General features: G+C 58.6%; 1 protein-coding gene across 1 annotated transcript in view; it reads left to right on the top strand.

Moving 5' to 3' along the window:
- The first annotated feature begins 2,538 nt into the window (after positions 1 to 2,538).
- The window catches only part of SEC16B (SEC16 homolog B, endoplasmic reticulum export factor), a 29,410-nt gene continuing 20,988 nt past the window's right edge, over positions 2,539 to 10,960 (top strand). The window contains exons 1-3 of the mRNA XM_055121221.1: positions 2,539 to 2,568; positions 5,451 to 5,530; positions 9,297 to 9,409. Of these exons, the coding sequence (XP_054977196.1) occupies positions 2,539 to 2,568; positions 5,451 to 5,530; positions 9,297 to 9,409 (223 nt within the window). The remainder of the gene's footprint in view (positions 2,569 to 5,450; positions 5,531 to 9,296; positions 9,410 to 10,960) is intronic.

The following is a 10,960-nucleotide window of genomic DNA, read 5'->3' as shown; positions in this document are numbered from 1 at the left end:
GAGACTTGGAGATGCTGTGTGTGATGGTGTGTGTGTGTGTGTGTGTGTGTGTGTGTGTGTGTGTGATGCTTGGAGTTTTTCCAGGACTGTCTTGTAGACGGTGTGTGAGTGTGTGTGTGTGTGTGTGTGTGTGTGTGTGTGTGCGCACGAGAGTGTATGTGTGCTCCCTGGAGTTTTCTGGGGCTGTCTTGGAGACCGTGTGTGTGTATGTGTGTGTGTGTGTGTGTGTGTGTGTAAGAGCTCCCTGGAGTTTTCTGGGATCGTCTTAGAGATAGGGTGTGTCTCTGTGTCTGTGTGTCTGTGTGTCTGTGTGTCTGTATGTGTGTGTAAGAGCTCCCTGGAGCTTTCTGGGACTATCTTGGAGATGGTGTGTGTGTGTGTGTGTGTGTGTGTGTGTGTGTGTGTGTGTGTGTGTGTGTGTAGCTAAAGGGATGGAGACTGACCTGAGGATGGGGGAGCTTGCTCCCCCCCACCTCACCCCCAAGCCAGAGGAGCTGCGGCCTCTTCAGACCAAAGCTGGAGGGAGCTTCTGGGCAGGGGTGAGGGGGTGGGGGTGGGGGGGGAGCCGGACGGGAATGTAGTTCCTGCCCGTCTTTGTTTTCATCCCAGAGAATTCTCGAGTCGCACAGCCCTTGAGAGCCTCAACCACCCACCTCCCCTTCTCATCCATCCTGCCCCCAAAGGTGGGCCCGCTGCCCTGGCATGGCGGGTGGGACCCAGGGAGGAAGAGGGTGGCATTAGCCACGGATCAGTAGCTCCCAGGGGGTCTCCTGTCTTTCCTTGCTCTTTGGGGCAGGAGCCTGGCGCGACCCCTCAGTGGCTGTGCCCTCCTTCAGGGTGGGCAGTGCCATGGCTGGAAGCAGCCCTGGTGCCCGGATCCCCTGACCCGCAGGTAGGTCCGATGCTATTTGATGACCCCGTCTCACTCCCACCCTTCCTGTTTCTCCCCTCCTGCCTCCTTTGTCTGGCCCCCATGGGATCCTGGTCCCGTGCCAGCCCATCCTTTCAAATCTTAAGCCCCCTTCTCTTGTGCAGCGTGGGAACCTTGCACAGACCTCAGTCTGTGTGGCAGGCCTGAATGTCGCGGGGCCCCTGGGCTCTGGGCCTGGCACGGCAGGGCGGGCTGTCTGCGCTGGAAACCCCTCCCCTTCCCCACTCCCGGCTTGGTTTGCGGGACAGGGGGGCTGGGGGGTATTGAGCTGGAGGGGACGGTGTCTGTGGTCCCACCAAGCTCTGAAACAGAGAGGCCTGGGAAGGGAGCTTCCCTGCGGGGAGCTGCTACAGCATGGAGGGTGTGAATGACGCCCCCTGGTGGTGAGCAGTACACATGGCTGCCATTTAAAAATTTAATTTCATTAGATTTATTTTTCATTATTATTATTATTTTTTTTGCTTTTTGGGTCACACCCGGCGATGCACAGGGGTCACTCCTGGCTCATGCACTCAGGAATCACTCCTGGCGGTGCTCAGGGGACCCTATGGGATGCTGGGAATCGAACCCGGGTCGGCCGCGTGCAAGGCAAACGCCCTCCCTGCTGTGCTATCACTCCAGCCCCAGACCCTTCTCTTTTACTTTTTTTTTTTTTTTTGCTTTTTGGGTCACACCTGGCAATGCACAGGGGTTAATCCTGGCTCTGCACTCAGGAATTACCCCTGGCGGTGCTCAGGGGACCCTATGGGATGCTGGGAATTGAACCCGGGTCGGCTGCGTGCAAGGCAAACGCCCTCCCTGCTGTGCTATCGCTCCGGCCCCTCTTTTTCTTTCTTGATTACGCTATTTGATGACAGTCTTTCATTTCCCCTTGAGTGCCAGCCTATTCTCTAGCAAATTCTCCTCAAAGATGCTTGCAGGGTTTGTTTTCTGAATTCCCTGCTTGGCAGGTGCTGTCAGGTGCATCTCTGCATTGTGCAGAGTCAAGAGGGCGTCTTTCTTCCTTTTTCCTCTTGCTTATTTTGGGGCCACGCCCGGCGCTGCACAGGGCTGACTCCTGACTCCGCTCCTGGTTCCCGGAATGGAACCCGGGTCTCCAGTTTCAAATTTTCAGAAGTGGCTTCATTTGCCATTTTCCTGTCCCCTCCCGTCATCTCCAAAGGGTCCAACTCTCCCTGCCTTCCTCCATTGGACCTTTGAAGAGGCGGCATGTGCATGCGTGTGTGTGTGTGTGTGTGCGCGCGCGCGCATGCGTGCTTGTGTGAGCGTGTATGTGTGTGAGCGTGCGCTCATGTGCCTACATGCACGGGTGTGTATGGGCCTGCATGCGTGCAGGGGAGCCTGTGTGCATGCATGTGTCAATGCACGTGTGTGCATGTGCGTGTCCATGCATGGGTGTGTGCAAAGATGCTTGCAGCGTTTTATTTTCCTAACCGTCTCTTTCTCTTCTCTCCCCGCAGCTCGGCCTGGAAAGGGAGTCTGGGGGGGGGGTCTTTGCTTCTCTGCTGCCCCCCTGACATGCCATGGACTGTACCGGGGCCACTGCCGTCTCTCTGGGACTCTCTGTTCCGTGCTCCGGCTTGGCCAATGCAGGTCTTCGTCCACCCATGGTGGGCACAGTGTCTCGGCTGGAGGAGGTAAGGAGGAGGAGAGGGGTGGGCAATGTCCAGCAGGGGGGTGGCGAAGAGAGGGACGGAGCGGTCAGTGTCCGTCCGAGCAGGACAGAGAAACGGGGTCCCCGTGACGGTGGGTGAGTTGTTGACTCTCCCGTGGCCCTCGGAGCCGTTCATGGCTGACCTGACCAGGGGTTCAAGCCAGGCCCCAGGCTTGGTGTTGGGCCCTCGGGGGGCGTCCAGGGCTGGACCCCGGCTTTGCTGGGTGTTGGGTAGTGGCGGGGGCGGGGGGGGCATATGCGGGGATGGGACTTGGCTTGACTGGGTTTTCTGCCCTCCCCCGGCCCTGCAGCCAGCCTTGTTTCTGGATGTTTCTGGGTCACGCCCGGCAGTGCTCAGGGCTGAGTTCCGGCCGGGGACTGAACCGGGGTCGGCTGCGTGCAAGGCCCCACCACAGGCTTCTACTCAGGGGTCGCGTCTAATTATCTGCATCTCCCCGGGATGTCGGCTCTGCCTCTGTTCTCTCGATGCTTTTCCGTTGTCCAGGTTTAAAATAGCCCCGTAGCCGGTGCCCACGCGCTGACCTAGTTTGGGGAGCGGCCGATTGACCGCAGCTCTCGGCCTGGCAGAACGTGGGCGCCCGCTGAGCCCAGCCACTCCGTGTCTGAATAAAAGATCCACGACCCCCCGTCCCCACTCGCCTTCTTCGTCCTCCCGGCCGGACTCGGCTGGACCCTCCCCACATGCCAGCCCTTTCCGGGAGCTGCTGTTTGCCTGGCGGGCAGGGAGTTCTCCGTAATCATTGAGGGGAGTCCTGCCCCAGACTCTGTCACCTCTAGGGCTGGAGCGACAGCACAGCGGGGAGGGCACTGGCCTGGCACGCGGCCGACCCGGGTTCGATCCCCGGCATCCCCTAGGGTCCCCCCCGAGCACCGCCAGGAGTGATTCCTGAGTGCAGAGCCAGGAGTGACCCCTGTGCATCACAGGGTGGGGCCCAAAAAGAAAACAAACAAACAAACAAAAAATACCCCCACAGCAATGAAACATTTACCCTCTTAGAAATCAACTTTGCCTCAATAAAAGGTTAATTAAAAGCTAAAAGCAAAAATTACAAAGATCAAATGAATTATGAAACAGAAAGATACAGCAGCTAGGGCTGGAGCCGTATGACAGACAGTGAATTGGGTGTTTGTCTTGCATGCGGCCGACCCGGGTTCTATCCCCGGCATCCCATAGGGTCCCCCGAGCACCGCCAGGAGTGATTCCTGAGTACAGAGCCAGGAGTCAGCCCTGAGCATCGCCGAGTATGACCCCAAAAGCCAAAAACAAAAAACCCTAAAAACAGCCCGAGGGGGCAAGAGTGATAGCACAATGGGGCGGGTATTTGCTGTGCATGACCCGGGTTCGATCCCCCGAATCCCATAGGGTCCCCCGAGCACCGCCAGGAGTGATTCCTGCGTGCAGAGCCAGGAGTCAGCCCTGAGCATCGCCAAGTGTGATCCAGAAATTAATACTAAAAAGCAACCAACCCCAAACGTTAGCCTTTGCCTTGGTGACAGCTAGAGACAGGTGCACTTTGAGAAGATCCCTCTCCGTCATCTGGTCATACCCTTCTGGGTCCTCCAGAAATGGAAGTTTCAGCTTTGGGCTTTTTTTTTTTTTTTTTTTTTTTTTTTGCTTTTTGGGTCCCACCTGGCGATGCTCAGGGCTGACTCCTGGCTCTGCACTCAGGAATCACTCCTGGTGGTGCTCGTGGGACCCTATGGGATGCCGGGGATCGAACCCACTTGCCCACATGCAAGGCAAACCCTCCCCCAGCTGTGCTATCTCTGCAGCCCCAACTTTGGGCTGTTTTTTGGCTGCCTGATTGGCCCCCGTGAAGGTGTGTTAACGTGGGAGTCTGATGACTCCAAGCAGCGGTCTGGGAGAACGCAGCAGCCATCTGGAGCCACGCGGATGAGCACATTCAGGCTATTTCTCTCCGGGGCGGAGGGGGGCAATCAGCCCCGGATGCCCCCCTTTCTGGACAGACCGTGAGAGGAGCAGAGAATGCGGCAATGCATCTCCGCGTTCTTGATTGCGTGATAAGGGTAGACAGAGCCAGAAAAATGCGTTTATTGTTACTGTGATACATTTATCAGCCCTGTACGTGTCATCATTGCCGATGCAGGGAGTGAAACTTTTTTATTTTTCGGTTTTTTGGTCCGACCTGGCGATGCTCAGGGCTGACTCCTGGCTCTGCACTCAGGAATCACTCCTGGCGGTGCTCAGGGTACCCTAGGGGATGCTGGGAATCGAACCCGGGTCGGCCGCGTGCAAGGCAAACGCCCTCCCCGCTGTGCTATTGCTCCAGCCCCTTCACTAATAATTTTTTGGGGGGTCTGCCGAGCAGGTGTCCCCAGCATTACTCGAGGGGTCTGGCTCTGTGAGTCTAGCAAGCCGGGCTGTGTAAGAACGCCAGGACGCAGTTCAGTGTGGTCTCTGCGATGCATTTACTTGGGCCACCCTGGAGGTCTAGAACCCACCCCCATCCAAGGACTGCACCTCACCTGGCTGTGGGTGCGGGGTGCGAGACCCCAGGCTTCCAGGAATCAAACTCACCTTGGGTGCAGGCAAGACCTGCCTTGCCCTAACCACTGGGCTCTCTCCGTGGCCCCCAGCGCATCTCTCGGGAGAAACAAGCACTTCTTGGGCCAAAGCCGATTCATTTGTCCACTCCACTGAGAGCTGACCTCCTTAACCACCTGGCCAGCGAAGGGTTTTGGTCCCCAGTCCGTGGGGCAGGGCGGGAGGAACCAGTTCCAGCCTCAGCCCGGGGCTCTGTCCCTTGGCGCTTCCTGCACCCGCTTCCCTGTGTGTGTTGGGGGGTGGAGAGGTGGGGTCTGTCACGTTCCTTCGTGCCTCAGAGTCTCAGCGTCCCCAGCCAGCCGGCCGGGGCCCTGCCTGGACTTTGTCCCGATGAATCAGAGCCGCTGCTGTCGCAAAGGTGAGGAGCTGGCGGTGTCCCGGCCCCCAGTGATGTGGCACCTGCCTGGACTTTAACAGCCCCCGGAGGCCGGCGCAGCCCTGGGCAGCTGTCCAGTGGCCACAGCTAGAGCAGGTTTGTGGGCTGCGGGCCTGGCACGCCTCCCCCCTGCTCCCCGGTGCCCACTCACCTGCTGGGCGGGCGAGACGTGGGACAGTGCTGGCCCTGGAGGGGGGGGACGGGGTTGGGGCCGGGGCTTCCGTGTGTTTGAGACTCTCAAGGCCCTTCCGGAGAGTCTGGGGTCTGCCCCCGGGGTCCCCTCTGTGCCCCCCGGGATCTGGGGCCCCGGTGGGAGTAGTGTGGGGGGGTTCTCTCTGCAGTGGGCGCTGCTTTCCTGAGGTTCCCACTGGCAGCCGGCGGCCCCGGGCCCTGACTCTCGCCTCCTCCGGCCATGGGCACTGGGCACAGAGCCGGGAGTGACTCTGGAGCACTGCCAGGGCAGAGTCCCAGGCCCGTGGCTTTCCAGGAACAGGGCTGTGTGTGCGGGTCAGAGCCTGAGGTCCCAGCTGAGATTTATTTCCTCCGGGGGCCACACCCGGCCCTGCTCAGGGCTGGCCCCTGGCTCTGGGTGCAGGACCGTGGGGTGCCGGGGCGGGGGGGGGGTCAGGCCCATGCAGTCCCCCCGCCCCGGGCTCTCCCCAGAGTCTGGGTGTCAGGGTTCGGGGCCCGTTCTCTCCCGGCTCTGCCCTTCTGGAACGTTGTACTTCCGGCTCGGGTCGGAGCCCAGGGTGGCCCCTGGTTTCAACACGCGCCCTTTGACCTGACGCTCCCTTGCGGGGCCCGGCTGATTCCCAGGGGGGCGGGTGCGAGGGGTCCCAGCAGCGACTTAGAAAGGGCGGGAGGACACCCTGGGCTCTGCCCCCAGCCAGGTCCTGAGGGAGAGGAGGGTGGGGGCGGGGTCTGTCCCTTGCTCTGCAGGTGCCACAGGCGGGGGTGGGGGGTGGGGTGGGGGGTGGGGGGGGTGGGGAGGGGTAGGGGGGTCCAGGGGACTAGAGAGATTTCAGCTCAGACTTGCGGGGGAGCTGGGAAAATCTGCTGAGGAAGTCTGGCAGCTTTTGAAAACTCTTTCCCTCCCTCCCTCCCTCCCTTAGTCTCTCTCCCCCTCCCTCTCTCCCTCTCTCCCTCTCTCTCTCCCTCCCTCCCTCTCTCTCCCTCTCCCTCTCTTGTTCTCTCTCTCCCTGTTTCTCTCTCTCGTTCTCTCTCTCCCTCTCTCTCCCTCTCTTGTTCTCTCTCTCCCTCCCTGTCTCTCTCCCTTCCTCCCTCTTTACCTCTCTTCTTCTCTCTCTCCCCCTCTCCCTCTCTCCCTCTCTCTACCCCTCTTTCTCTTCACTCTCTCTCCCTCCCTCTCTCCCGCTCTCTCCCTGTCTCTCCCTCTCTCATTCTCTCTCTACCTCTCTCATTCTCTCTTTCTCCCTCTTCACTCTCTCCCTCTCTCTCCCTCCCTCCCTCTCTCTCTCTCTCTTTCCCTCCTCTCTCTCTCCCTCCCTCTCTCTCCCCCCTCTCTCTTTCTCTTTCTCTTTGGACCACACCTGCTGGCTGGCACTCAGGGGCTTACTCCTGGCTCTTTATTCTTTTCTTTTCTTTTTTTTCTTTTTGGGTCCCACCCGGCGATGCTCAGGGCTGACTCCTGGCTCTGCACTCAGGAATCACTCCTGGCGGTGCTCCGGGGACCCTAGGGGATGCCGGGGATCGAACCCGGGTGGCAGCATGCAAGGCAAATGCTCTAACCATTGTACTATCACTCCGGCCCCCAGTTTCCTTTTATTTATTTATTTTTATTTATTGTTTTGCTTTTCGGGTCCCACCCGGCGATGCTCAGGGCTGACTCCCGGCTCTTCACTCAGGAATCACTCCTGGCGGTGCTCGGGGGGGGGACCCTATGGGATGCCGGGGATCGAACCCGGGTCTGCCGCGTGCAAGGCCAGCGCCCTTCCCGCCGCTAGGCACGTACCTGCCGAGGTGCTGGCCACCTCCCACCCATGTCTATCGACCAGGTCCCCTTGGGCTTTTGTGTCAGGGGTTCCGAGAGTGTTTCTCATGGACCGGAACCAATGCTCGGGTTCGGATGTGGAAACCCCCAGCCCCGACCCTCGCTCTCCGCTTTCTCCACAGGAAGATAAAACCGTTTCCCAGCCGCCCCCGGCGCCCAGGGCAGGTCCAGGGGCCTGGGGATGGAGTCGTGGGCTTCCCGGTGGCCGTCTCTGCCCGTGGACAGGGCCCCGGGGCGGGGCCCTTGGAGAGAAGCCCCTCGCAGACCCCAGTCCTGGCACGACGGGGAGAGGGTCCGCCCCCAGCTGGAGCGGCGAGGGAGCCCCCAGACACAGCCCGACGCCAGGGTTGACCCCCAGCAGGCTCTGTACGCGTCCAGGCTGAGGGCCAGGGCCCAGCCGGCGTCTGCGCGGGATTACTACGGGGACACATACGCCCGACACTTGTACCCGCGGTGAGCAAGGGCTTGGGGCTCGGGGCCTTTGCACGAAGCGTTTTCTGCTTTTCCTTCCCGTTGGCTTCTCTCGTCTCTTCCCGTTCCTTCTCTGCCTTCGGCACGGACTGGCCACCCCCTCCCTAGTGGCCCCTCTTGGTGTGGCCGGGGAGAGGGTGAAGGCAGGGGGCGGGCAGTGCGGCCACCCGGGGCACTGAGGGACCTCGAGCGTGGCTTCAAGGCTCCTTCCCGGGGTCCCTGTGACGTTCCCCTGCGTCACCCCAGTGTCAGTCTGAGCTCGTGTGACTGAGCGTGAGACCCCGCAGTTCCAGGAAGGGGCCACAGATGGACACGCGTGCTGGGAGCATGGAGGGAGAGACGGAAGGAGGGAGGGATGGATGATGGATGGATGGAGGGAGGAAAGGATGGAAGGAGGGAGGGATGGAGGGAGGGAAGGATGGATGATGGATAGAGGGAGGAAGGAATGGATGAATGGAGGAATGGAAGGAGGGAGGAATGATGGATGAAGGGAGGAAGAGCTGAAAGGAGGGAGGGATGGAGGAAGGGATAGAGGGAGGAAGGAATGGATGAATGGAGGGATGGAGGGAGGGATGGAGGGAGGGATAGAGGGAGGAAGGAATGGATGAATGGAGGGATGGAGGAAGGGATAGAGGGAGGAAGGAATGGATGAATGGAGGGATGGAGGGAGGGATAGAGGGAGGAAGGAATGGATGAATGGAGGGACGGAAGGAGGGAGGGATGATGGATGGAGGGAGGAAGAGATGGAAGGAGGGAGGGATGGAGGGAGGGATGATGGATGGAGGGAATGATGGGGGATGGAGGGATGGATAATGGATGGAGGGAGGGATGGATGGATGGAGGGATGGAGGGAAGGATGGGGGATGGAGGGATGGAGGGATGGATGATGGATGGAGGGATGGATGGAGGGATGGATGGATGGATGGAGGGAAGGATGGGGGATGGAGGGATGGAGGGATGGATGATTTAGGATGGATGGGTGATGGATGGAGGGAGGGATGGGGGATGGAGGGAGGGATGGATGGAGGGAGGGAGGGATAGATGATGGAGGGATGGAGGGATGATGGATGGAGGGAAGGATGGGGGATGGAGGGATGGAGGGATGGATGGGGGATGGATGATGGATGGAGGGAGGGATGGGGGATGGAGGGAGGGATGGAAGGATGGAGGGATGGATAGAGGGAGGGATGGAGGGATGGAGGGATGGATAATGGACGGTGGGCTGGCCCTGGGCCCCCCTGAGCACTGCTCCTGGGGCTGTTTCAGGCCAGGCCTGGACGACCTGTACCCGCGCCACCCGTCTCCCAGCCTCGGCGACGGCTACGGTCCCGGCGCGCACTACTACCAGGGGTTCCCACAGCCACCGCCCGAGGACACAGGTACGGGGCCTGCGCGGGGAGCCCCGGGGACGCCAGGTCCACGCTCCGAACAGCGCGTCCATCTGGTCAGGCCCTGGCGTGGCCAGGCGGGGCGTGAGGTCGCCCTCGGCGGGGCGGGGGAGGCCCGAGCCCAGGCCACGTCCTGGGGCCGAGGAGAAGCGTGTGGACGGGGCGGCCTGGCCTGAGGGCGCGGGGCAGGGGGACACTGGCCAGCCCCAAAGAGAAGCGTTACCAGGACACGTACCCATACATTCACACACATACACGTGCACTGGTACATGAGCACATGCACACATGCACACATGTACACACTTGCACACACACTCATGCACCATACCACATACACTGATACACTCATGCACACACTCATAACACTCAAATGCAATAATATACACTAATGCACACATGTACACACATGCACACACTCATGCACCATACCACATACACTGATAGTCACATTCACACATACATACACCCACATGCACTAATACACACCCTAACACACACTTGCGCTAACACATTCATGTACATGCACACACATGTACTCATATACACTGTAATACACATGCACACACATGTACACATATGCATGCAATCTCATGCACCCATATCACATCCACTGATACACTCACATTCACACACATACATACACCCACATGCACTCATATATACACCAACACACACTTGCACACACTAACACATTCATGTACATGCATACACACATGCACTAAGATACACCCTAATACACATGCACACACATGTACACACCTGCACACAATCTCATGCACCCATACCACACCCACTGATACACTCACATTCACACACATACATTAATATCCACCCGAACACACATGCACAGAAATGTGCACACACACAAACATGCACACACATGTACACTTACATATGTGCACACACATGCGCTCACACAATCACATACCTATACCATACACACTGACACACACTGACACACACTCACACACCACATGCACAATCCCATTACTTCCTGTAGCACAAAGGCAAAGGCAAAGGGCGTACCCCACGGATACGCCCGTGTGTGTCTCTATGAGTGTGTGTATGTGTCTATGTGTATGCCTGTGTGTCTCTGTATGTATGTCTGTGTGTGCAAGTATCTCTGTGTGCGAGTGTGTGTATGTGAGTATGTGTGTATGTGTCGTCTATGTTTTGTGTGTGTCTGTGTGCCTGTGTGTGTCTGTCTCATGTGTGTATGTGTGTCTGTGTGTCTGTGTGAACGTATGTATCTGTGTGTCTGTATGTGTCTCTGTGTGTCTGTGTATGTGTGTCTGTGTGTATGTGTGTGTATGTATGTATCTCTGTGTGTGTCTCTGTGTGTATATATGTGTCTGTGTGTGTCTGTATGTTCGTATGTGTGTGTCTGTGTATATATGTGTGTCTGTGTGTGTGTCTGTCTGTGTCTGTGTGTGTCTGTATGTGTTGTGTGTGTCTGTGTATGCGTGTGTGTCTGTGTGTGTGTTTGTGTGTGAGTGTCTGTCTGTGTGTGTGTCTGTGTGTCTATGTTTGTGTGCGTGTGTG

The sequence above is a fragment of the Sorex araneus genome, chromosome X, assembly GCF_027595985.1.
Source record: "Sorex araneus isolate mSorAra2 chromosome X, mSorAra2.pri, whole genome shotgun sequence".
NCBI lineage: Eukaryota > Metazoa > Chordata > Mammalia > Eulipotyphla > Soricidae > Sorex > Sorex araneus.
The sequence above is the reverse complement of the archived record's forward strand: the minus strand, read 5'-3'. Positions and strand labels throughout refer to the sequence as shown.